Consider the following 25176-nt stretch of genomic DNA (forward strand, 5'->3'; position numbering starts at 1 on the left):
ATCATCATTATCAATACCAGCCAATGTATGTGCACTGCAGGACAAAAACCTCGTTCTGCGATCTCCAATTACCCCTGTCTTGTGTAAGCTGACCCCACTTTATGCCTGGATATTTCCTAACTTAATCACATTACCCAAGTCTCTGCCATCCTGAACTACACTTTCCTTGTCCTGGCACCCATCCTTAACTCTACTAGACCAGTGGTTGTGCCCAGTGCCTGTACCCAGTGGTTGTGCCCAGTAGTTGTGGGCACAATGCATTACATGGCCACGCATTACATGCCCTGCCCAGCTCCATTTCTTTCTCTTAATGTCAAATAGAGTACTGGCTACCCCCATTAGCTAACTGATCCACACCAGTCTCTTCCTGTCTCTATATGTTACGCCTAACATTCTTCAATCCATCACTCAACGTATAGGCTTTAACTTTTCAATCGTCTTCGTTAACCTACAAGTTCCTGCCCAATATGTTAGAAACAGTAGAATGCAATAATTGTACACTTTCCTTTTCAAGGATGCCAGTAAGATGCATGTCATGGCTCGGTAATGCCTGCCAAATGCACTCCAACCCATTTTTATTCTGTGTAAATTTCCTGAATTTTTCATGAGAAGGAAAAATCAGATATAATGAACATATTTTTGTTATGGATGTGACTTTATAATACAGTGCAGTCCACTTATAACAATAGCAAGAAAAGCGAAAAATGTGATCGTTATAACGGATCATTGCTATATCTGGACTGCCATCGAAAAAGAGAATAAAAAGCTGCTGAGCATACCTTCGTAGCTCCGAACCCAAATTTGCCACTTACTATAATATATTGATGTAGAAAGTGGGCTGTGAAAAATGAAACATTTATTTATGGCTCTAAGCAACGTGTCAAGCGTTAGGCGCGCTGAAATAGTCAGAAATCTGCATTTTCTATCGCAGAAGTTTCAGGTTCACAACCGCGGTGTGCATCGCGTCCAGCACCTGCGCAAGCACTGGCGGCTATAATTTAGTGTGCAAGAAATCAACGAGCGACTCTATCAATGACAGTGCACTTTGCGACAGTGCCCTTTGTGTCACTTGGGTCATTGTCAAAGACAGGTCACTGTCAATCTCGTCGTCACTGCCGCTGCTGTCATCGCCTCCGTCACACAATGGCACCATTTGTCGTGACAATGATCACACCATTGGAGATCTTTTTCAGAACGAGGCAGCGTTATCTGCAAACTCCTCCATCAAAGCACCACCTAATTTGTCACTAGTAGTAACCTGTTCCCAGAGTTCAGTAATGCCAGCGGCTGCCACCATGTTGGTTTCACACATGGTGGTTTGCCCTAGCGCACAAAGCCCACCTTTTCCATTGATTGTCATGGTCACTGGTTCTAGCCTTCATGATTGTGGCGCTTGTGGTTTTCAGAATTGTCAATATGATCAAGTGTGCAAGCTCGTACTTAGAGTATTGCAAAATTGGCAGCTTCATCTCAAGCGACACAGCTTCGCGCTTTGTCGGCACACCTACTGTTGCTTCCGTGGTGTATTTCTGCACTAGCTGAGGAAGAAAAGGAGACTCGAGAAAGGGAGCGCAGACACGATTCGCACCTTGGCTTTTTTGTTTTTTTTTTTCTTTCCCTGTCTCTTCTCAGTATGGTCGCTGTTGAAGCGGATGCGAAGCACCTAGTGCTATCTTGTGGCACACTGCGCCAACTTGCAATGCTCTCTGTGGCTTTCACAATTGGCGTGCTGGCAGGACACACTGCTCGGTAATGGCGGCAGATACGAATTCATGTAGGCAAGCTTTTCGGCCTATCTTGGTTAAGGGAAACTTAGCAAAGCAAATTTCACGATTATTATACATGAAAAATAGCATCGAAAAGGCAGAATTTCTATTCTTATATCCGATATGTGGTGAATAACATATCGTCATATATGTTTTTTCTCATATCCCTAATGCCTAAGTTGATATTCTGAAGTCAGCTCATCGTTATAGCCAATATATCGTTATATGTGGTATCGTTATAAGTAAACTGCCCCGTAACAAGGTTTGCCTTGGAATTATGCAAAACAGGCAGCAGCTGCAGAATGAGGAAAGAACAACTTGTGCATCACCTGTGCAGAAAAGAGGATCACTGTGAGTAGCCCCATCCAGCTGTGCAGTGAATAGAGGTTGGGAATGGGTGGACTGGCCAGGTTGTGTGAGTCAAAGACAGTCTTCAGAGCCACCACTGAAGACAGGAAAGCCAGGGCATGCAGGGCACCATGCAGCAGCTTGAGGCGTGACTTGCGCTCACTCCTCAGTGCACGGTATACCAGGATGCCTGCACACATGTCAAAAAACACGGGTGCACTCTTTCAACTTTCTTGAGCAATTGAAGTTGTAATCATAATGTTTATACTGGATAAGAACGAAAGGGGAATGATGACATCTGCAAACAGCTTTGAGGCCTGGACAGAGTGTTGTTCAGTGAACTGGGGTGAAACAGTGTTTGTGAAAAAGAATTCAAAGATATATATATGAACTTTTAAAGGCCCAGACAACACATTATCAAGCAGCACAAGCAACGTTATGTTTGACAGCTTGAAAAAAAGACAATACTGTCTTTAACAACAAGCACACAAACAAAAATCACACGATGGTTACACCTGCGCAATGTGAACGTTTAGGTGAACAACCAGCCGCTGCCAACGCTGTTGCCATATATCGGCTCCAGGCAAATGCCCCTTTGCAGCTGCAAGAGGATGGTGTAAATTGCCCTTTGCATATTTATCCAGTGCATGCACGAGATGCATTTTTCAACCACGATATTCTCATTCACAGATTAGCAGAACAATGCATGTATTTTTACCATTGAACAGCTTCGATAGCTGCGTGTGGGGTCAGGAACATGAGGAAAACATACTTTTCTAGAAATACTAAAGCCTTTGAGCTCACGCTCCTCCCCTTGAGAGGCCGCACATAGAGGGAGAAATAGAGTATGTGGAGAAGAGTTAAAATCCCCATTGGGATTGGCAGTATGCATGAAATAAATAAAATAAATAAAACGATAAACAACTGAGCAAGACAGCAAGCTGGGATTTTTGCAAATGGCCAATAAATTCCACCATCAGTTTGCTTTTCATGAAAGAAAGAAAAACGCACATTTTCTTTAATCATTACTTAACACATAAAAAGTAAGGAGAAAGAAAGGAGCCAGAAAGAAAACCAAAGAGCAAAAATAGACTTGTTGCAGCCCAGGTTGTTTTCTAACTAGATTTTCTAGTGAATGGTTTGGCTATGGCTACATACGGAAGAGGCGCAGAAACTATTGTTCAAGTCGCCTATTGCTCAGTCACACTTCCTGTGCTGGGCCCATGTTATAGTCTCCTACATTTAAAATGCAGGAACAAACCTTGGAGTGAAGGCTTTGATAGTATCATATGATGCAAGTTTCAATCACTTTTGGTGATCTGCTGTCTGACTTGTATGAAGAGACATTTGGAGGGAACTTGGGATCTTGGTATTGTAGTCCACATCATGCAATACATATTATTAAATAACACTCTGGAATCAATGAGGCAGACAGTCCGAAGCATAGCTGCCTTCTTTGTTAGAAGCCTTTGTCAAAATTACAGCGTCCATAGTTTGCAGTAAAATATAAGAGCTAGCAGCTCCATAAGATTTGCAAGTGTCTTGCCTTCCAACACCCAGCTGTTCTGAAGATTGCAGAGAAGTTTTGTTAAGATGGGCTATCAGCAGCAAGCAGCATGTGTTACAACGGGGTAGATGAAACTCAGCTGGGCGAGTGGCCACAGCCATCTGGTGTCGATTGATCTGGCAGTGACGAGATGCTCTCCCTATGACCTCCATTTTTTATGCCTTTTATGCTCATGCCCCCCTCCCCCTTCTTTCCGTATTCATCACCCTACTCGATACACTCCTTAAGCATTTATTTTCATCAATCTGTGTCACATTTGCCAGGTTCTTCAATGGTGTGGTGGCCCCTAACATTCACATATTTCTGTTTACCTTTTCAAGGCAGCGCCGCTGCATAGATGTTGCGGCCATTCACCTATCTGGCCTCCCACCTGTTTGTTATGGCTGTTTCCTAGATTCCCTGGCCCTGTATCGCCGTCCCTCATGCATTTTGTCGTGCACAAATCGGCATTCTGTAGGTCTTTCTGTCTTGTCCCATTTTTTGCACTGTCTTTAGTTGGGCCGCAGCAGGCGCTAGCCAACAACTTTCTTCTACTTTTCTATCTAAAAATGGCTTGTTCCTTGCACCCATTTTTCGCAAGCTCACAAGAAGGGGTGGGGGACTTCTACAGCTGACAAAAGTATTTTGCGTCACCTCTTTGTCCACGTCTCAGATATGCTTGCAAGTAGCAAGGCCAGGCTGCGCATCTCTATTCTCGGATGATCTCATCAGTGGTGTACTTGTGTGTGACCAGTGGGTGACAGGCACAAAATAAAGGCTGTTCATTCTCCAGTGAATGACGAAGTCATCATACTTTCAACAAAAAAAAAAATGTGCAGTTGCTTCAGACAGCTATTTGTATTCTTGTCAATTTTCCCTTCAATAAAGCTTTCCTCTCTCTCTGCTCCCATAATTGCTATGTGCCTGTCATAGGCACATGCGCCTGAGGGGAGCAGTGCCACAGATTAACTTGTGTGTTCACTTTGAAAAAGCCTCGACACAGGTGGTGAATGAAGCTAAGGCCCCAAATGATTAATGGAATCTTACTAGATGCCACAGCCCACCTGCTTTCACCTTTCGAAACGGACTTCTCTTAATTGTGTGCTCACCCCATTCATGCCCACTAGCCGCACGTCTTCTGCATGACAGACAATATGATAGAGCAAACTTCCCTAATATTCACCATTGTAAATACTGTAGTTATTGTAAATAGGCCCTCTGAACTTTGTTTCTCCCACAATGTGCTTTCTACAATTCTGTACCCTCTTCACTGCCCCATACACCTTTCTGGCCAATGTTCAGGTGTCAGCCATTGCCAGTGGAGTCAGCAAAATTCTTTTTCTTCCTTCCAATAAGCATAAATGTATCAGTCGCTTTTTCCACAATCAAAAACTAGCTGACGCGAATGCACCTTTCGCGTATTTGTTCATGACGTGACGGCAAAGATGTTTTGTGCATGTGCATGGGAGAGGGGTCACCCACATGATAACACCCTCCCCCTCTTTTTGGACTGCCACTGGCCTTCAACTTGCTTTCACTTCCAAGCTTTCCCTTTCATCCATGTTGCTCTTTCTCAGCCCACCTTCTGAAACTTTCTGTGCCGTGGGAAAGGAGGGTAAGGGAGAGGGGTCATAAAATTTTGGGGGGTTTCGAGCTGCCAAACACCACCTGCTGGCTATGCCAATGCCCAAGTACCTACATTCTGTCGCCTGCTGTATGACCTGGCCTACTGGAAGCATCAGTGCTCCCATGTCTTCAGGGGAGCCTGAGGAGCACAGCACTGCGACCTTTTTGGCGTTGAATACAAGTCCAAGCAATGCCATCTTGTTACCGCAGGTGTCAATATGTGCCTGCATTTGTGTAACGCTGTCGGCCGGCAGTGCAATGTCATCTGCAAAAAATAAACCAGGCAAATACACTTGCCTACGACCTACGCCGATGAATTTGACGGAAGAGCCCAGGCCCAACTACAGCAACTTGCGCTCCACCTGTGTTGCATAGAGCATATATAGCAGAGGGTACAACGGGCATTCATGCTTTAACCTTCTGTTCACGTCTACCTCATGTGATGTGACGCTGCACACAGTCATAACGACCATGTTGCACCTGTGTAGGCGGCAAAGAATGGTCGTCCATGCATGTGGCATATTAATATCTTGCAGGCACTGTAGCTCTCGATGTGGGATTTTATCACAGGCCTCCGCCATGTCTAGGAAGCAGCATAGCAAAGGGCTTGACTCCTTTCTTGCAATCTCTTTGCACTGGCACAGGACAAACAGGTTATCTTCCAGCCATTGGTCCACACAGAATCCGTTTCGTAGTTCCCGAGTTGTTTGCCTCTGCCCAGGCTCCCATCCATGCCTTCAGGACCTGGGCAAAAACCCTGAATGACACACATGTAACTACGACCGGCCTATAATCTCAGAGCAATCCGGGGTCTCCGCCTTTCTTGCGCATGAGGGTGACCTTGCTCTGGAGCTATTCTAGTGGCAGATAAGCGCCAGCAAGAATTCCACTTCAAATGTTACCCATCTGCTGTCTTGAATCTGGCCCCAAGTGCCTGACGACCCTCGCCGGTATGCCATCCAGAGCACCGGCCGTGCGTGCATTAATGCGCCCAATCAACCTCTCAACAGCCATTTGGGATATTTGCCAGTCCTGATAATTCATTATAGTTCCTTCTACGTCCATACGTGTAGACAGGCCAATATCTTCACTTGATGTTAGTAGCATTCTGTAAGCTAACTAGGTGGTCAGTAATGCCTGTTAGAGCTTAGAATGACAGAAAGCTGAGCTAGTTGGTAAAGATTCATAATGCAAAATAGGGTAAGGCATGCAGACACGGACACAAGAGAAGAGAAGTGGACAACATGAACGACACAAGCCGCAGCGCATCAGGCGTTTGTGCCTCCACTTGATGCACTGGTAGCGACATCTTGTGACGCAGAGTTAAACCAGAAAGAACACAAAGTTAATAGTGCAGTGACCTACCATATTCTACCCTAATGGCGTTCGTGCTGTCCATTTCTCTTCTCTTGTGTCACTGTCTGCATGCATTACCCTTTTTGACATTATGAATCCTTACCAACTAGTTCAGCTTTCTGTTGTTCTAAGCTTCATTTATAGTACACGGAGCTCTTTTCCTTGTTCTCCTACATATCTGCACAATCCTGCTTCTTCAGCTTCCTTAATTGCGATATGTATCTTCCGCCGGCATTCGTGTTGCCCACTTCTCTTCTCTTGTCCCGTGTCTGCATGCCTTACCCTTTTTTGCATTATGAAGCCCGTTAGAGATTTGGCATCCTCTCCCCTGTCTCTTTGTCGCGGATCATAGATTCTGCCAGTTGGCTGTCTAGGGATGCAATGTATGCCCAGAATTTTGCTCCCGCCTTTCTCCCATTGTTATTATGTTTAGGAGCTTTTTATGGTCAGCCACAGGCATCTCGTGATGAGCGATGGCCTGAATGTGGTGTTTCTGGCGAACATGTCCTTTCCAAGTTGCCTTAAAAGTGTCGGCATAAACAGCTATAACTGCACGACAGTGATCACAACTGGCGGCCTGTCATGCCTGCAACTCTGCCTGAATGTCACCATTCCACCAGCTTCTTCTGGGGCATCCGCCCCACAATTGCAAGCATTCATGCCTCCACTTGATGCGCTGGTAGCGACATCTCGTGACGCAGAGTTAAACCAGACAGGACACAAAGTTAACACTGCAGTGACCTACCATATTCTACTTAACTGCTGGTGTAGATGCTGATAGTGACATAGTCATTGATGTGCAGTCCTTTTTATGATTTTCCTTCAAAGAGAATACTCACGCAACATCAAAGTTATTGAAATGTATTGTACTTCGACAAAGCATCACAATATTGTTACGTGTAGCTGGAGCCCTATACTATATACAATTTATTTACAGGGAAGCTAACGGAAGGCCAAAATGGCGACGCTATATCAAGCGGGGCCCACGTCGTCTTCTTCCTCCTCAGTACAGCCTCACTGTGGCGGCTGTTCCGTAGCATCACCCCCGGCAGTAGAAGCACCATCCCAGTGCTTAATCTACACATCCGCGGTGAAAGGTGTCTGGTATGGCTTTAGTCTCGCCACGTGAACGATGTCACTTGCAGCCGACGATGACGCTGACAGGTCGGCGGGGATGACTTGATACGTGACATCGGTCACTTGTCGCACCACACGGTATGGGCCAGTGTAGCGCGACAGCAGCTTTTCGGAAAGGCCCACACGTCGAATGGGTGACCAGAGAAGCACCAGAGAAACCGGAGTAAAGTGCACGTCGCGATGGTGGCAATCATAGAGGCGTCTCTGATGCTCCTGTGAGGCCTCAAGACGGGTGCGGGTGAGCTGGCGCGCGTGGTCGGCGTGTGCGATCGTGTCGCGGGCGTATTCAGTGGTTGAACGTGTGGCCGAGGGCAACAAAGTGTCCAAGGGCAACGCAGGTTCTCGGCCATATAGGAGATCGAATGGTGAATAGCCGGCGGTGTCATGATGCGATGAATTATACACGAACGTCACATATGGTAAGTGAAGATCTTAGTCGTGGTGGTCGGTCGCAACGTACTTTGAAAGCATGTCGGTGATGGTCCGGTTGAGGCGCTCCGTGAGGCCGTTGGTCTGTGGGTGGTAGGACGTGCTGAACTTGTGCTTTGTCGAGCAGGAGCGGAGAATGTCCTCGACGACTGCCGACAGAAAGCTGCGGCCACGGTCAGTGAGTAATTGGCGCGAAGCACCGTGCACTAAAATGATGTCATAGAGCAGAAAGTCAGCAACGTCGGTAGCACAACTTGTCGGAAGGGCTCCGGTGATTGTGTACCACGTAGCATAATCAGTAGCGACGGCGACCCATTTATTTCCGGAGCCCAAGAGAGGAAACAGTCCAAGAAGGTCTAGACCAACACAGCCAAAGAGGTCGCGGAGCTTCTCTTTGAAGAGATCCCAGCTCGAGATCTCCTCTTCGTGAGTCCGGAACCATGCAAGTGGAGCTCCGTCGAGGTAGAAAAGAATGTTCGCAAGCATAATAGTCGGATCCCACCTGTGACCGGTGCTGACACGTTCGTATAAGCGGAGCCAGTCGTCAGCATCAGGACTGCCGACTCCGTTGAAAACACCAGGATCATGAGGGGGGGAGATGGCGACATAGGTCGGGACTGCAGGCGGAGACGGTTGCGTAGATGAAGTGCCACCAGCCGGAGCCGAAGTTGCACTGTCGCCGTTGCGACCGCAGCGAAGCTCCATGACGGGTACAGGGAATGTCCACGTCCACCAAATTAATGTTACGTGTAGCTGGAGCCCAATACTATATACAATTTATTTACAGGGAAGCTAACGGAAGGCCAAAATGGCAACGCTATATCAAGTGGGGCCCACATCGTCTTCTTCCTCCTAAGTGCAGCCTCACTGTGGCGGCTGTTCCGTAGCAATATGTCACTGCCAGTTTTGATAGTGCCATCCACCGCTCCAGTAACCTGGTAATGCATAAGCTATATGAAATTTGCAGACAAGCTAAACTCTCTATTACAACCTAACATGAAATTCCTAAAGTCAGAAAGAAAAGTAGGGCACACCACAAAGTAATGATCTTCAATACAACTGTTCCTGCACTAGCCCACATGTAAGGGGGCACTCACCATTCCCATAAAGAAAAATCATGCCCAGAACCATGAAGACTGGGTGGTAGTTGAACTCAGTCTTGGGATTGCTGGGGCCAGAGAAGCCGCCGAAGTAGTGGCTTGTCCAAACCACCACCATGAGGACACAGCTCAGTCCAAGCAGCTGGGTCACTCCATAGCCAAGAGTGAAACCTCGTAGGTCCTGGCCGACATTCAGATCACAATCATATGGTTCCATCTTCCTGCAGATATATTACAAATGAACAATGATGTTGTAGACTGCCTTACAGATTGTAGATTGCCTTGTATATGCAGTGAATGCAAGGCAAAGCATGTGCAATATGCAGAAGAAATGAATGGCCACTCATGCCTTAGCTTGCCCCCACATTTAAGTTTATCTTCCATTTCATTGGACAAGCATAATTAAAGCAAGAAGTTGCATAGCTCTGACTTATTTCCCTAGGCTAAGACCTGTAGATGCTGCAAACTTTAGAAACTTAAAACCTGTCTTAACATACATGGCGACACCTGAGTGACTCTTCTATACATACAGCGAAAATTTACAACCAAAGTAAATCAGTTAACTGTGCGGCTATCCTCCCTTGTTCCGAAGTAGGTGCTAGCAAAACAAATAAGCTAAATGCATTGGCTGTAATACATTATTCAAATACACGATATGAGGAGGGGAGGGAACTACTCAACCACACCATCTTCACTCAAAACGCTGTTGAAGGTCTTCGCTGGTTGGCACGCAGTTTTCCCTGTCATGGCACTTGATTCAGACAAGACTGTTTGCATACTGATTGCTAGTTTTTATGTACATAAAAACTCGCAACCATTATGCAAGCAGTCTTGTTTCAGTCAAGTGCCACGACAGGGAAAATTGCTATATGACAACCCCACAGTAGTCTCATGTTCAGCAGGTAAAAAAATCTGCAATATTGTGGCTGTATATTCAAAACAAGAGATTTGAGTTATATTTCAAATATGCTTTAAGAAGTTTTAGCAACGTTCACAATGTGCTTTAAATAGTGCATTTTATGCACTATATTTCTTGTCGTTCAACACAGTATACATCTTAGGGCACAGACGGATGCTTTTGATATTCTTTTTCTAAAACAGATACACTGATGCGCGCCATGTCGCTCGCGGCTCGGAAGTCGTGCAACAATTAAGGAATCTAAAATTTTGCAGGTCGTCCCGGAACAGCTTAAACTACACTGCGTGCACCTCGATCACCACGTAGTGTAATAAAAGGCGCGCAAATAGCAACCGCTCACCAAACATAATGCAAATTAATCCTGCATCAAAGTAAAACGCTACTTTAGAAATACGTTTTCACAAAACGCGACACGCGTCCATTTAATACATCTGCAACGAAACGTCAAAATATTAGCGATCAAAATTGTGCCCACATTGTTGCGTCCTGAAGCAGTACATATTCACAGTCTCCAGCACCGCAAGAGTTTGTAATCACTCTCCTATTGGACATCGGCGGAGATGTCAGCTGTCACGAGGTTTCGCGCGTCCGAAAGGAACACACTGCCGAACTGCAAGATGAAGCCTTTGACATTCAACACCCTGGTCTGACGCTCTCGGCCACACAACGCTCAGCTGAACACACGCCAGCGTTCCAAGATCGATATGAACGGTTGCGTGAGGTGTGTACAAGCTACCGGTGGGACGGAACAGGTGGCACAGCTAGCGTGAAACGTCGCGGAATCAACCATATGCTTCGAAACCTGTAGCGCGCTGCAGAACGAGAGAGGGCGAAAGCGGGGCTGCTCGCGCTCGCACCGACTGCTCGCGATTGCTTGACATCATACCGGACGTAAGATGCGGCTGCTGCTCCCAGCGGCGACGATAACGTGAACTGTACTCGAAAGAGGTAGATACGCTCTTAGAAGAAAAACTAAACCACAGAGAACAGTTGATTGAGCAGCTTCTCCACTGCGACAGGCGGGATCACAGTTCGTTTTTTTTTTTTTTTGTTTTGGTTTTGCTCCAGTGGATCTTCGCCGCCAAACTTGGCCGCAGAAAGACATGGTTGCTTCTCCTAAGGTCAGGCGGAGCCACAAGACACGGTAGCGACGTTTGCGCGCGCTTGCAGGTTCTGTTCAAAATTATGCTTTCTCTGTGCTTTCAAACAACCTACGCATTTTCACACGATTTTTCAGAGTACGTGGAAATGTGGGTGGCGCGGAAGAACTAAATACTGCCACACCCTTACGAATTTCGATGGAATCCATGCCATCCGGCGCTTCCGTACTTTTCACTTTGATCAGTCTGTTCGAGTGCATAGTCGTTATAGTACCTCGTCCTGTGAGCGCTTTCAATGGTTGCATTTTTCTTTTGTTTGTTGAGCAGGGCATTGCGCTGTCTAGAAACGAGGCTTCAGTCATTTAGCACTCACGTTAGTTAACATGCCTAGCACTTCGCTGCCCTGAAAAGCACAATGCACCACTTTCGTGGACGTTGTCTCTCACTTCTGGGAAGATGCAAGTTTTTAAGCGTCTTTGTCTGTACCTTAAGATTAACTTCGCAACAGCCTAAAACATTACATTATACAAGTGTGATACGCAATCACTGAATAAGTAATACATATATGGTAGCCTTTTTATTCTTTCGTTGAATGTCCGCGAAATGTTCCAGACCGCATAGTACGCGAAAAGGAAAATACGCTGCAAGATAGTTTGCAGCATACAATCTTGCCTCAACTTGGCAAAGTTAAACAACTTTAACTGCGCGACGACAACGCCCCAAATACGAGTCTCAGGGCTGCAAGAGCGCGCGACTAAAGATAAGGAGAAAGAAAAAGGATGGCACACCACACGGTGCCGTGCTGTGTACCCTCCTTTTTCTTTGTCCTTGTGTTTCGTCGCCCTATTGCAAGTATGATCGAACGTATACCGACTTGCCTGATCATCTGTCCTACTGAATGGGAAAGTATGTCAGTTGGCATCGATGACTTCGCACTGACGTACCGGCACTGGGGTTCTGGCGTGGTTCTGGCGTGGTTCTGGCACAAAAAAAAAATAATAATACATTTCATCCTTAATTTTTCCCCGATAACCTATATATCACTGTGAAATTAACAAATATATAGTTTGGAAGAATACCCTATAGCTGTAGACCGACATGACGTTTCTTTAGAGCGGCACAGCACCATCGCTGCGCTAGAAAGCGCCTACAAAGATGGCGTTTTCTTTCTTCTTCCTTTCTTTGTTTTAATCAAATAATCAAACCTAAGCCGATTGCAATACAGGAGTGAAATTTTCACGCAAAGTAAGAACGCTATATATAGTGTAAGTGCGCCGCTCTTTAATATGCGAGATGTCCGTATCAGTTCCGAGAGTGCCTGCATTTCCTTAAACACAAACTCCGCGAAGAGGGAGAAGAGAGAGGCTGCGTTGCTTTGTCTTCACAAGGCGATGTTATGTAAATAGTTATCCTTTATTCTTATTCTCTTTCCTTTCAACCCCCTCCACCTTCCTCCACTGCTGACCGCGATTCAGCTGTCGGTAAACTGCGCTAGACAGTTACTGCGGTCAGCAGCAATTTTCCTTGCCTTCCTTTTTCTCTGTTTACCTACCTAATTATTTAACCAGACCGTTAATTAGTACTACTCGTTACAGTGTTAGGATGAAACTGTCAAGACATGTTTTTCTAGGTATTTCCATGCATCTGTTACTCATTTATTTTTATTTTTTCCGGACATGTATCAAGCGGCCCAAGTTAGCATTTTATTGCAGATCTCCCTGTTTAGGTCTCCTTTAGTGTTCTTGCCTTTTTCTTTCCTTTTTTTTTCGCTTTAGTTGCCTGTACATTGTACTGCCCTCGATATTTCAAGCCGCTGTCAAGCTTTTGCAACAACAGAGAAAACGTACGTGCGCTGGCTTATATTATAACTGCTCGAAAAGCACGCAGTAGACAAGACAGCGTATCGGCATTTTTTGCCGGCCTTGGGGCCGCTGTGAGTCCCTCTGCACGCATTGTGCAAACTTTATTCACAGGCCCGACCTGCTGTCTGCAAGATCCCAAACGCAGGAGAGGGCACGAGCTTGTTTAAATATGTATAAGCAAAGGAGGAAGGAAGCCGACGCCGGCAATCTTCCAATGGGCCTTCCCGAAGCGGGGTATCCTAACATCTGGAACGAAAGATAGGAAAGAGAGAGAGAGAGACAGCGTTGACGATAAGCTAGGGCTCCCGAGACTGGATGCGAGCTCTCGAGTTTCAGCTGCTGGTTCGCTTGCTCGCAGAGACTCTAGTCGGCTGCGCTGTCGCTGGATGAGAGGACAACGATGCGCCTGGACGCCATTCGACGTGCGCTGGCGTTGGTCGCGACGCTAGCCGCAAGCAGCGCTGCTTCGGCGCTGTACCCGCGCGAGTCGGAGACACGGGAGGTGAAGCTCCTCGACGGGGTGTGGAACTTCCGCGCTTCCAGCGGTTCTGATCCCGAGGAGGGCTTCGTGAAGAAATGGTTCCAACAACCACTCTCATCGGTTCGTATATATATATATATGTGTGCGTGAATGTGCGCGCTTCATCCCTGCTTTTTTGATTTTAATGCGTTCGCAGTAAGAGTGTCAAAGTGGGAAACGTTCAGTAACGATTTAGCGGTAAATGTGAAATAAATGCATTAGCGTTACGGCGCACTTCTTTGAGGGTCCCGGATCCATAACTTAAACCGCGTTCATCACATTCCAGTGTTGTTCTGAACTCCCTCGACACAGTCCGCATATACTTCGAATGCAAACGCATTAAAACGCCGGAAATCGCCACGCAGAATGTACGTTGCCACAAAAAAATTGAATCGGTCGCTTTCGAATGCCTTCTACAACGTAAAGAAACGTACTTGGCCCTAAAGCAAATATTTAAAAAAATGCATAATTGACCTTGGTTAACTAAATAACCGTAAAAAATTATGCAGATCACACGCACTGTGGGAATCATTGTAAGCGAAGCTTTCCGTGCTGGATGCTTTGATTGACGATAATTAGCGGTGTTGTTGATGGCTAAAGCTTATTTTCTTCAACGTTTGCTGTAACACGAGAGTGGTGAGTTGATGTTAAACGTTACCTTACGTGCACCACAGCTGTTTGTCTGCGTAGTACACAGCGCACACAGAGGCGGCGTTGTGCGCCATATTTCATAACCTCCGAGAGGGTTGAGCACGCGTTGTAGCAGAAGTATTAAAGGGTCCATGAACCACTTTTTATTCAAGTGGAGAAAGACATTTGAAGTGAAGATAGGCTATTTCAGAACTACTTTGCAGCAAAAAGTACTTCAATTCATTCAGCAGAAGCGGAGTTATCGGCAATCAAACACGGCCTCAGCTGTACTCCCCTTCATCCTCCAATGCTTTGCACTGCGAAGGTTACGGCGGAGACGTCACCGTGGCGCGCAGTTCAAATTTCCGATTTGGTGCCTATGCCGCGCTAAGCGTGAGCCGAACGCGGCTGTCCTCAGAGAGCCGCAGTGCGCTTAGCCATAGAGTTTCCTATGCGCTTAGCCACTTAAAGCTTTATAGCCACTGGACTCATGGCGCCACCTCGCGGCGGTCGCGGTGTAGCCGAGCGCAGCGACCAATAGCAGCCGCGTATTGGAGTGTGCTTTACGACGAAATAGAGCACACAGAAAAGAGCGAGGAGCGTGCGGTTTTTGAAACGAGAGCGTTTGAGAAAAAGGTGACTTCGCGCACCGCTTGCGAGCTCCGCGTACGACAGCGGAACTTGGCTGAGATGTTCGCAACAGTGTTTGCTACCCGCAGGTCATGTTATTTCACCAAGCCCGAGGGGTGGTTCAGGGCCCCTTTAAACTTGAATTCGATTATGGGGCTGTACGTTCCAAAACCATAATCGGATTATTAGGCAGGCCGTAGTGGTGCACTCAGGATTAATTTTGGCACCGTGGTGTTCGTTAACGTGTCCCTAAATCAAAGTGCGCGAGCGTTTTTTATTTCGCCCCTGTCGAAATGCGGCTGTCTCGGTCAAATCCATGACCTCGAGCAATGAAATATAGGCGCAAACCTACCGCAGCGGGCATAGAAGTATTCATTTGACGGTCGACCGCTTCCGTGGTGTCGCGTGGACCCCGCGGTGCGCTTTAAGTAATGCGGCTCTGCTTCGGCACGCCCTGCATAGTTTGTCCGCTTGACATATTTGACGCGCTAATCCCCACCCCGACGCAATGTGCCAGACAGCATCAGCAGTGGGAAAGTCGACGGAAGAGGCAAAGAAAACTGCGCTTTATTATAAAAAGTAGGCTAAGGAACGCCACATGACGGCAAATCATGTCGTTGGTTTCATTCAGCTGCGGTTAGCCACTTTTTTTTTTTTAAATCCGTGGTTCAAGTTACGTGAAACAGCCTGTATAGCGCGAGGATTGACATACATATCTGTACTGGACCTTTTGTTTTGTTCTTTTTTTTTCAATGTCGGGGAGAAAAATAGCCAGGATTAATATTTGCCTACGTCTGATACATTTCCGTCATTTATTAACCACAACCACTATCCGTAGCCGCTATCCTTCCGTAACAATACAACAGGTTGTTCCTGTTAAGATTGATGGGGGCGAAATGCGAAAACACCCGTGTGCTTAGATTTAGGTGCACGTTAAAGAACCCCAGGTGGTCAAAATTTCCGGAGTCCTCCACTACGGCGTGCCTCATAATCAGAAAGTGGTTTTGGCACGTAAAACCCCAAATATTATTATTATTATTATTCCTGTTAAGATTAATGAGATATTTCGAGGCACATTTTTTTTTCTTCCGCAACTGCTTTCGATCTTGGGCGAAAGCAATTGTGATCGTACGCGCAGCTATTCTTGCGCTGTCGGTTTGCTCTGCAGACCCCTTAAGCTTCTCAGGCTTAAACAGAAAATAAGAAATGAAGAAGGAAAGAGTTCGCAAGAGAACGTGTGCCCATTTCGCAGAGATCGCTATTTGCATGTGGGAATCACCAGAACTAACTGCCTCGTAGCCACGTGGAGGCAGAAACTCATTATATTTGACCCACCAATAGACGAAACCGCCCCCGAACTGTGAAAACACAAATTACATATAAAGAAAAAGAAATAATAAAAAGTAAACGACAGTTTGACATTCACCTTGGTGGGGGCCCGGACCAAAAGGCTTTTCGACAAACGGAGGTCTACCCTCGGTATATACAGCTCCGTCGGGAGGTGTTCAACGACTGGCGATTAGTGGGAACGTGAGGCTTCGTATCGCACAGCCCAAATTGTCCTCGGTCGACCGGTCAAGCGCCGCGCGTCAGCTATCGCCAGCAGATAGGGCCTAAAACAGACGAAGAGTTCAAAAATACCAGGAATCACTTCGTTTAAAATCGCCTGCAGACATCTCGGCCGGTACCGTATATGCGTCTGGAAAATGAGCGTCACTGAGGCATGAAAAATTAGTGCGCGGATCCGCGATCTTCGGAAACGTGTAAACGTACACATGGCTACATGAGCTTTCGCAAAGCCGGTCACTGCGCTAATGCTGAAGTTCTGCCCTGCCTAAGCACGTAAACAGAAATGGAAGAGTGTGTACAGGGTGAACATGTTGAATCTTTACGGAACCTTTAAATATCGCTTGTGGCGGGTAGCATGATTCTTGGCCTTGAGCTGGATTACTTGAAGAGGCGGACATTACTAGCAGGACCAATCGAAACACATATTCAACAAATTAACAAAAAAAATCTAATTAACTTCTTAATTTATTACTACTTAAAAGGAAGAGGTTCGGACCCAACTAAGATGGTTTAAAATATATATTCACGTTTCGACTCCCTCCCGGCAGCCTTGTTCCCGTGGTGAAGCCGTAATGTAAATATATATTTTAAACCATTTTGGTAGGTGTCTGGACCTCTTCCTTTTAAGTATGCATCATTCCGACCATACAGGATTACTTCATACTCTCGACTTCATTAATTTATGACCTTACGGCACATATTGCAATTCCCTCATTGTAACCAGTTAGTTTGTAAGGTGTATCCACTTGGAATGAATTTCCAGAATGACGCCAGTTTGGAAATTTGCGCCATCAAACTCGTCGTAAAAATGCGCTGTTGTTTCGCTTCCTTTTTGATGGGAAAGGGTCAATTGGCCAATTGAGCGAAAAAGCCTGCGTCAGTAGCAGCGAAGCGGCACGCACATTCCCATTCGCTGCGACGCCACGTCACGAGCGCATTAATGGAGAAGAGGGGGGCGAATCGGAACAGCTGCTGTAGCGCTAGCGCGCCAGGTGTTGTGTGAGCGGAGAGGGCATCGCCGTGACGTCACGTCACCAGCGGGCCTCAACCACGGCCGCCTCGATCACGCGCGCACGGCGGGGCTTGCCCCACCGTGCGCGCGTGATCGAGGCGGCCGTGTTCGACAGAGCAGATATGGCGATCCGACGCAGCGGGACGAGGCGGGCCGTCGTGGGCGTGGCAGTCACGTGGCGCGCGAGTGCCGCCGTCTCTCGGAAGCCGGCGCGCGTTCCGTATCTCCCTCACCCTCGCTGGGCTGCTGCGCGCGCCTACCCAACACCACCTAGACAAGAGAAGGCCTGAGCGCTCGGCGAGTGACGTCACGGAGAAGAGGCCGGCGGCGTGCTCGGGGATACGGGTTGAATGAAGGGATCGCCCTTATGGGCAACGTTAACCAGAGCGTAGTTATTGTTTTTTTAGGCATAGTTGAGCAGATGGCCCGCAGAGAACAGAGGGTGTTCCAGAGAGAAAGAGAGAAGACATTTATTCAATTAAATTATTGGGCTTTACGTGCCAAAACTACTTTCTGATTATGAGTGACGCCGTAGTGGAGGACTCCGGAAATTTCGACCACCTGGGGTTCTTTAACGTGCACCTAAATTTAAGCACACGAGTGTTTTCGCATTTCGCCTTCATCGAAATGTGGCCGCCGTGGCCGGGATTCGATCCCGAGACCTCGTGCTCAGCAGCCCAACACCATAGCCACTGAGCAACCACGGCGGGTAGAAAACTTTTATTGTCAAGGTTGAGTGGAGTTTTCTTTCCCAGCGGTGTGGGCTAGCGTGGCGTCTGCTTCGCCGCAACGCTATCAGCCCATTCCGCCAACCGTATCTGGTCTTGCGGGTTGGACGTTTTCGTTTTCATTTCCCACTCTTCGTGTGAAGGAGCTCGCCTAAAGAGTTCTCTCGGGGGAGGGTTCTTTTGGCATTAGCCTGCAGGCATCTTCCTCCTTAACTCCGTGCCGTCGGTTGGAGACCCTCCTGAGAAGGTTCTCTAATTGTCCAGCTGTAGTTTGCAGTCGTGCTACGGCTGTTCCAAGAGTATTTTATTTATGCAAAACTATTTTCGCGCTGCATTATTAAAAATCCCGTCCATAAAAAATGAAATGGTTCAACCTTAGGATTGAGAATGAATTTCGGGTAAATGATGACAGGGAGCATGGATTATATTGAAAAGTCACAGTTGTGCCCTTTTCTTCAGAGTAGCTTCTTTGCCTTGATTTATCGTCGGCGTCAGTTTGCCGTTATTGCGACCACAAAAGTTATTGAACAAAATGTCAGCACTGCACCATAATACATATCTCATGACGACTTAACTGGTGCACCCTTCTTCACATTCAGGACACATGTATTTATTCCAGTATGATTAGGCTCTAAATGAATAATTTCGCTTTCGAGGCATTATTACACACAGTGCCGCAGTCCACATATTTACGACACCTCAAACGAGTTTAGCAATGGGGATACAAAACATTCGTGTAACTATTTACAAAGAAACAGCTGCCTTACTCCGCAGAATTCCAGCTTTTCTTTGCCTTAGCATTGGCACCTAATATTCTGTCATTGATCTTGCGGAAACATGAACGCATGATTTTTCGGCGCCGATTTGTAATTGCTCCAGCAGTTGGGCACACAGCACTTATTAGGCATATCCTGGCATGAACGTAATCCACAGAGGGTGTTGGCCTACCGGCCTTGGTGGTCACTGCTGGTTCCTCGGTCTGTCTGTCGCGCAGGGCGTCGGTGGCGTTCGGCGTTGGCGCCGAAAGCTGCTGCTGCTTGCTGGCTCGGAGCACGTACCGCTATGGTACGTTACTCGCAGCGCAACACTCGAAGGATCGCTCAGCAGCATTCAATCGGACATTAATGCTTTCGCATCTAGAACTAATGAGTGCTTAGATGTCCTCGAAATATTTTTAACAAAACCCTCTTTCGTGCATTGAAGCACAGCAGCAACTGGAACGCCCACGTATTTCGTCGCGCACTTTGGGAAATAATATCTCGAAACTGGTGTCACCTTGGAAATTAATTTCAAGTGGATACGTCTCGCAAGCTCACCGGCTACAATTCGTAGATTGCAATATGAGGCGTAAGTTAATTAATTAACAAGGTAACTTGTGAATTTTTATTAATCACCTGAATATGTGTTTCGATTTCTCGTGCTATACTAGTGAGCGCCTCTTCGTATAATCCAGCTCTAAGACAAGAACTAGGTTACCTGCCACAGGCAATTTTTAAACGTTCCATAAAGCTTCAAAATTATCGCCCCGTATATATACATGCGACACAGCGCGCGACAATGCGACGCAGGCTTTTTGTGTGCGCATCCGTATTACTCGTGTAATGATAAATAAACTTGCCCGTTCGTTGCGGAAATAAACGTTATACATTGAGGGCTTGGTGTATTCAATCATTCAGTGAGTGATAGAGCAACCTGACAAAAAAAAGGGGGAGGGGAAGGGATTAAGGCACTAATTTAATATGAAAACAAGCAAAACTGGCAGCCTAACAAAGTGTTAGTGAGGAAGCCGGTTCAAGGGCCAGTAATCAGGGTTTCAGGATGTCACCTACCGCTTTTGCCAGTCCCCGAACAATTCAGCTTTACAATAATCGAACCCAGAGGAAAACAGGGTCGACGTACGCAGTGTGAAACCTTTTCTTCTTTTATTTACTAAGTCTCCCGTATTTCCACCGATAATTGCCATTGTATCTGTAGAGCACAATAACACCAAGGAGCGAATCGGAGCCGTAATAGCAACAGCATGCTGAAAGATGCATAGCCATTGTGTGATCTGAAGTGTTCCATGTTATTATGATACTTATACGAACCTTTGTATGTCAGAGTACATACAACGTGTCAGGTGAGGAAAGTGATAGTGAACGGTTTATCGGACAGACTCGACCCCCAGAAAAAAAAGAAAAAAAAGTGTGTACTGTTCATAATAATCAGCTAAAGCCAACAGACAATGAAGCCAAGGAAAGCATCGGGAAAATTAGCTGTGGTTGAAATTAGAATGCAGAAAAATAAAGGAAAGGGAAATGAAAGCAAACGAAAAGATAACTTGTCGCCGGTGGAGGCCAAACCCACAACCTGCGCATTCCGCGTGTGTTGCACTACAAATTGTCCGATGGCGATCAATTCGCCCACTTAATTGGGTATTTTAAATTATGGGGTTTTACGTGCCAAAACCACTTTCTGATTATGAGGTACGCCGTAGTGGAGAACTCCGGAAATTCCGACCACCTGGGATTCTCTAACGTGCACCTAAATCTAAGTACACGGGTGTTTTCGCATTTCGCCCCCATCGAAATGCGGCCGCCGCGGCAGGGATTCGATCCCGCGACCTCGTGCACAGCAGCCCACCACCATAGCCACTGAGCACGCCATGTCATCGAAGCGTGTTCTTGGTTCGCTGTTATCGGCATATGGAAAAGAAAGCGCCGCGACCTCGTGCTCAGCAGCCCAACGCCATAGCCACTGAGCAACCACGACGGGCTTTACTTGGGTATTTGTGTCTTTAGTAGATTAGCCCTAGGAGTGTTAGCCAGTGCCCCTCAGAGCCATGGTGGGCGGATGTGGATCATCATCTGCCCGATGGCGTCACGTAACACGTGACCTTAGTTGAGCAGGCACGTGCCTAATAAACCCTCGTATGCTACCTAATGACATCAAGGCTGCCAGATTCGAGACCCTCGCTATGAATGGTACATCTAAAGCAGGACAAAATTTATGCATCATATATGGCTCTCCAATATACCACTCTAACGTGAGTAGGACTTTTGCAAAACCACTGTGAACAATCCATTTAATTCACGTAAGGTATAAATCGATGCATCAAATTTACCCGCTTTGGATGTTATAACGAATACAGTTTACAGAACTGCGGCATCTGTTTTTGGTGCAGAGCTACAAACTTGTAAACTTCGGCTTCCTATTTTTTTTTCAAGCTTGCTAAATTTTGGCACTTACTCTAAAGATATTAAGCCATAAATCAAAATTGGACGTCCAACAGTCACTAGAATTTAACTTTCTCTCAAAAATTCAACAAGTTTAATTAAAATCGGGCAAGTGGTTATCTCAGAAAAGCGTTTGTGCGTTTTATATGCATTTGAGTAGGCGGCATCGGTGTTGGGCCCGAGCTAAAGCTTCTCTTTAAACTGATTAAATCCCTTGAATCAATCAACGAAAGCACCGATTTCGCGCATCTACTGCAAGGTACGAGAATTACTTCCTCTATGTCGTTCGAGACTAATGTATGCGATCAGGTACAACGAACCCGTTTACAGACGCGGCGCACGACCAAGCTGCCTTATCGCGAGGGCCTGTTGAGCGCGCGGGGCGGGAAATTGATAACTCGACGAAAGCAAGGGACGCATGAGCACGACGTTTTTGTGAGCAACGAACAATATAGCACTTACGCTCACACACAAGGTACGATAAATCTTAACCTAGCAAAAAAAAAAAATGAGGCAGAATGGGCGCGAATATAGTGTTTCAACGAACACTTTCAATTTTTTTTAAAGGTTGCCTGTGGCAGATAACTCAACTCTAGTCTATGGGCTGGTCTACTCGAAGCGGCGGACACTGCTTGCAAAAAAAAAAATGAAATGCGAAATAGGCTAATTAGCAAAACTTCAATAATTAAGTTTTTAGCTAATTACCTTATGACCCATCTTGCAATTTACAAATTCTAGCAGTGGACTTCGCAAGGCGGATCCACTTGGAACGAATTCTAAGGACGACACCCGTTTCGATATACAAATTCCCGAACTTTGCTGCGAAATGAATTGGCGTTCCAGTTACTTGTGTGCTTCAGTGCATGAAAGGACGTTTTGTTAACAAGTTAACTGGAACGCCAATGCATTTCTCCACAAAGTTCGGGAATATATATCTCGAAACTGGGGCCATGTTGAATATCCGTTCCGAGTGGATCCGCCTTGTGAACTCCACGACTAGAAATTGTAAATTTCAATATGGGCCATAATGTAATTAGCTAAAAACTTAATGAGTTATTTTTATTAATTATTCAATTTTGCATCTAAATTTTTTTGTGCAAGTACTGTCCGCCGCTTCGAGTAGACCAGCTTATGAACTAGAATTGTGATATCTGCCACAGGCAACTTTTAAAGATTTTTGAAAGTGTTCGCTGACACCCTGTATATTGCTATACAGCAGCTCTCCGCAGATGCAACTTCACGCGTGGTAATGGCCTTGTTCTTATCGAAAGGTGGATTGCGCCACTATTGCCGAGGCGGCTTTCACGTGAAAACGCGCAATGCCTGCACCGTAATCAACTTTGGAGCTTTCAAAGCATGATATTCAGGATGCACCCGATTTCCTCTGTGTATATATAAAGGAAAGGCGCCTCATGGCAGATTGAAGAATACGGACCAACTCCGTACGCTGTCGATCGTCGCATTAGCCGAGGCGTAAGCGCCGTCTGCGCGCATTCTTCTAGACCACCTCCGGAGCTCTGGGCCCGGGTTCACAAAGCTCGCCGTACGAATGGCACGTGCGGAGACAAGTGGGCAGTGGCAAACGACTATTATACGAATGAACAGTCTCACGAATCGGGCACGTCACTAACGCCGGTTTGGCCGCTATAGCCATATGTATAAATAAATAAATAAATAAATAAATAAATAAATAAATAAATAAATAAATAAATAAATAAATAAATAAGTAAATGATCCAACGCTCAGCTTTCTCTCTGTACGCCTCTTTTGCTATACTTGACCCTTGAGGCACCCTCTTCGGTGTATATATATATGCAAGGAGGTTTCAAACCTCCTTGGGTATACATTTATTTATTTATTTATTTATTTATTTATTTATTTATTTATTTATTTATTTATTTACACATACTGCAGCTCCTGGTGGGGCTATAGCAGAAGTGGATAATACACTACAATACAAAAAAGAAATACAATAGGCAACAAAGAAGGAAAGTTTAGTGCCAATGTTGAGGGAGCACCGACAAGAATTCATTTAATGGGAGAGTACGGTTGGTTACTGGTAGCGAATTCCATGTTTCAATTGTTTTGGGGAAAAAGCTATACTTAAAAGCACAAGTGCGTGCAAAAAATGGTGTAATGTTAAGCCCGTGATGTCTCCTATACTAAAAGAGATTTTTGCAAAGGTGATATATTCATTACTGGAGAGGCGACAAGATGAGCGAATAATGTCGTGAATAATGCCATGCCGGTACATGAAGCTCTTTTGGAGCGTTATTTATTTATTTATTTATTTATTTATTTATTTATTTATTTATTTATTTATTTATTTATTTATTTATTTATTTATTGCACCTTCATTGAAAGCGGGGTGTACCGGATCACCTCCGCCTTTCGATCTTTCCTGAATGTCACGATATCCGAGCCCTGAACAAACTTTCCCAGCGCACAGTTTTCCTTAGTAGCGTCGGTTATGCCCTTTACGTAAGCTGTATAGTCCAGCTGCCCGTACTCAACGAAGCCTCGCGTGGTGTGACACGTCGCCCCTTAGGTACATGTGCTCCCTCATTCTTGGTCGTACCAGCGCAAAGACGTGTAAGCGGCGCTCTCTCTCGCTCATCGCAGTCGGGGCCCGTGATACCGATGCCCGTCCCGTCCAGCTTCAACGACGTGACGCAGAGCAAGGCGCTGCGCGACTTCGTCGGCTGGGTGTGGTACGACGTGGAGTTCTTCGCTCCCGCTCGCTGGGAGCCGTGGCGGGGTCCCGGAGGACCTCGCGTGTTTCTGCGCTTCGGCAGCGTCCACTACGAGGCCCGAGTCTACCTGAACGGGGCGCCTGTGGTGACGCACGTGGGCGGTCACCTGCCCTTCTCAGCAGAGGTGAATTCCTTCGTGCGTATACGCTATTAAATGGTTCGTTGCACCGTCACTTCTCTGGAAGTGACTGTTTCGATGGAAGTGTCTGTTTCCGCCCTCAACCCTCTAAAATGGAGTCAAACGTGAAACAATCGCTTACTCTCGTAATTTGTGTTGCTCAAAATCATGCTTTCTCTTAGGTCTTATCACCTTCCCTATTATATAGTTCAAAGCCTTAATCAATTCCCTTCGTCTCTGCCGAGACAAGATAGTGCGGCCTACAGGCAATCCCAGTATACATACTATAGTTGAGTTTCAGAAGCTTGGATGACGATGCACTGTTCAGCGTTTGGAGTTTATGGATCTCTTAAGTTCGGGATGGTGAATAATACTGTACGCAGCAGGCATCTTGCGCAGCTCATTACGAATGACAATTATCAGCGAGCACGGCTGTGAGCGTATGATGCTCCGAAACAAAGCTCTCTCTTAAATTCGACAGCATTTATTCCTTCTTTATTATCTGGACATCCTTCCCGTATATAATTTTTTTTATATATTCGTACCTTCGCTCGAAGCGGAATCGTATTCCAGGTAAAAATGCATTCTCGCACCTTCGCATGGGCATGCGGCCTACATACACAGCACGTATACAAGAAAGCATCTGCTAGCGTGCACAACTCACTCGACAGCAAAATGCTAGCCTTTATAACTTTATCAGTCAGTACGGAAAGCGAACAAGAGTCCACCACCATATAACGTGCGCACAAATTTTGCATGTGCGCTATATAGGGAACCCCAAGGAAGCGTGTTCCGCGGTGTCAACTAAAGCG

General features: G+C 46.2%; 2 protein-coding genes across 3 annotated transcripts in view; one reads left to right on the forward strand and one right to left on the reverse strand.

Moving 5' to 3' along the window:
• LOC135902280 (transmembrane ascorbate-dependent reductase CYB561-like) overlaps positions 1–11269 on the reverse strand; it is a 35573-nt gene extending 24304 nt beyond the window's left edge. The window contains exons 1-3 of one of the 2 annotated variants that reach the window (XM_065432260.2): positions 11114–11269; positions 9306–9529; positions 2096–2304 (exon numbers count right to left, since the gene is read on the reverse strand). In XM_065432260.2, coding sequence (XP_065288332.1) covers positions 2096–2304; positions 9306–9525 — 429 coding nt within the window. In that variant the 5' untranslated portion in view covers positions 9526–9529; positions 11114–11269. The other variant, XM_065432258.1, reaches the window with a different exon arrangement.
• Positions 11270–13405: 2136 nt separating this feature from the next.
• The window catches only part of LOC135902267 (beta-glucuronidase-like), a 28743-nt gene continuing 16972 nt past the window's right edge, over positions 13406–25176 (forward strand). Inside the window, exons 1-2 of the mRNA XM_065432254.2 lie at positions 13406–13790; positions 24116–24370. Of these exons, the coding sequence (XP_065288326.1) occupies positions 13590–13790; positions 24116–24370 (456 nt within the window). The 5' untranslated portion in view covers positions 13406–13589. The remainder of the gene's footprint in view (positions 13791–24115; positions 24371–25176) is intronic.

This window comes from Dermacentor albipictus, chromosome 1, assembly GCF_038994185.2.
Source record: "Dermacentor albipictus isolate Rhodes 1998 colony chromosome 1, USDA_Dalb.pri_finalv2, whole genome shotgun sequence".
NCBI classification, from domain to species: Eukaryota; Metazoa; Arthropoda; class Arachnida; order Ixodida; family Ixodidae; genus Dermacentor; species Dermacentor albipictus.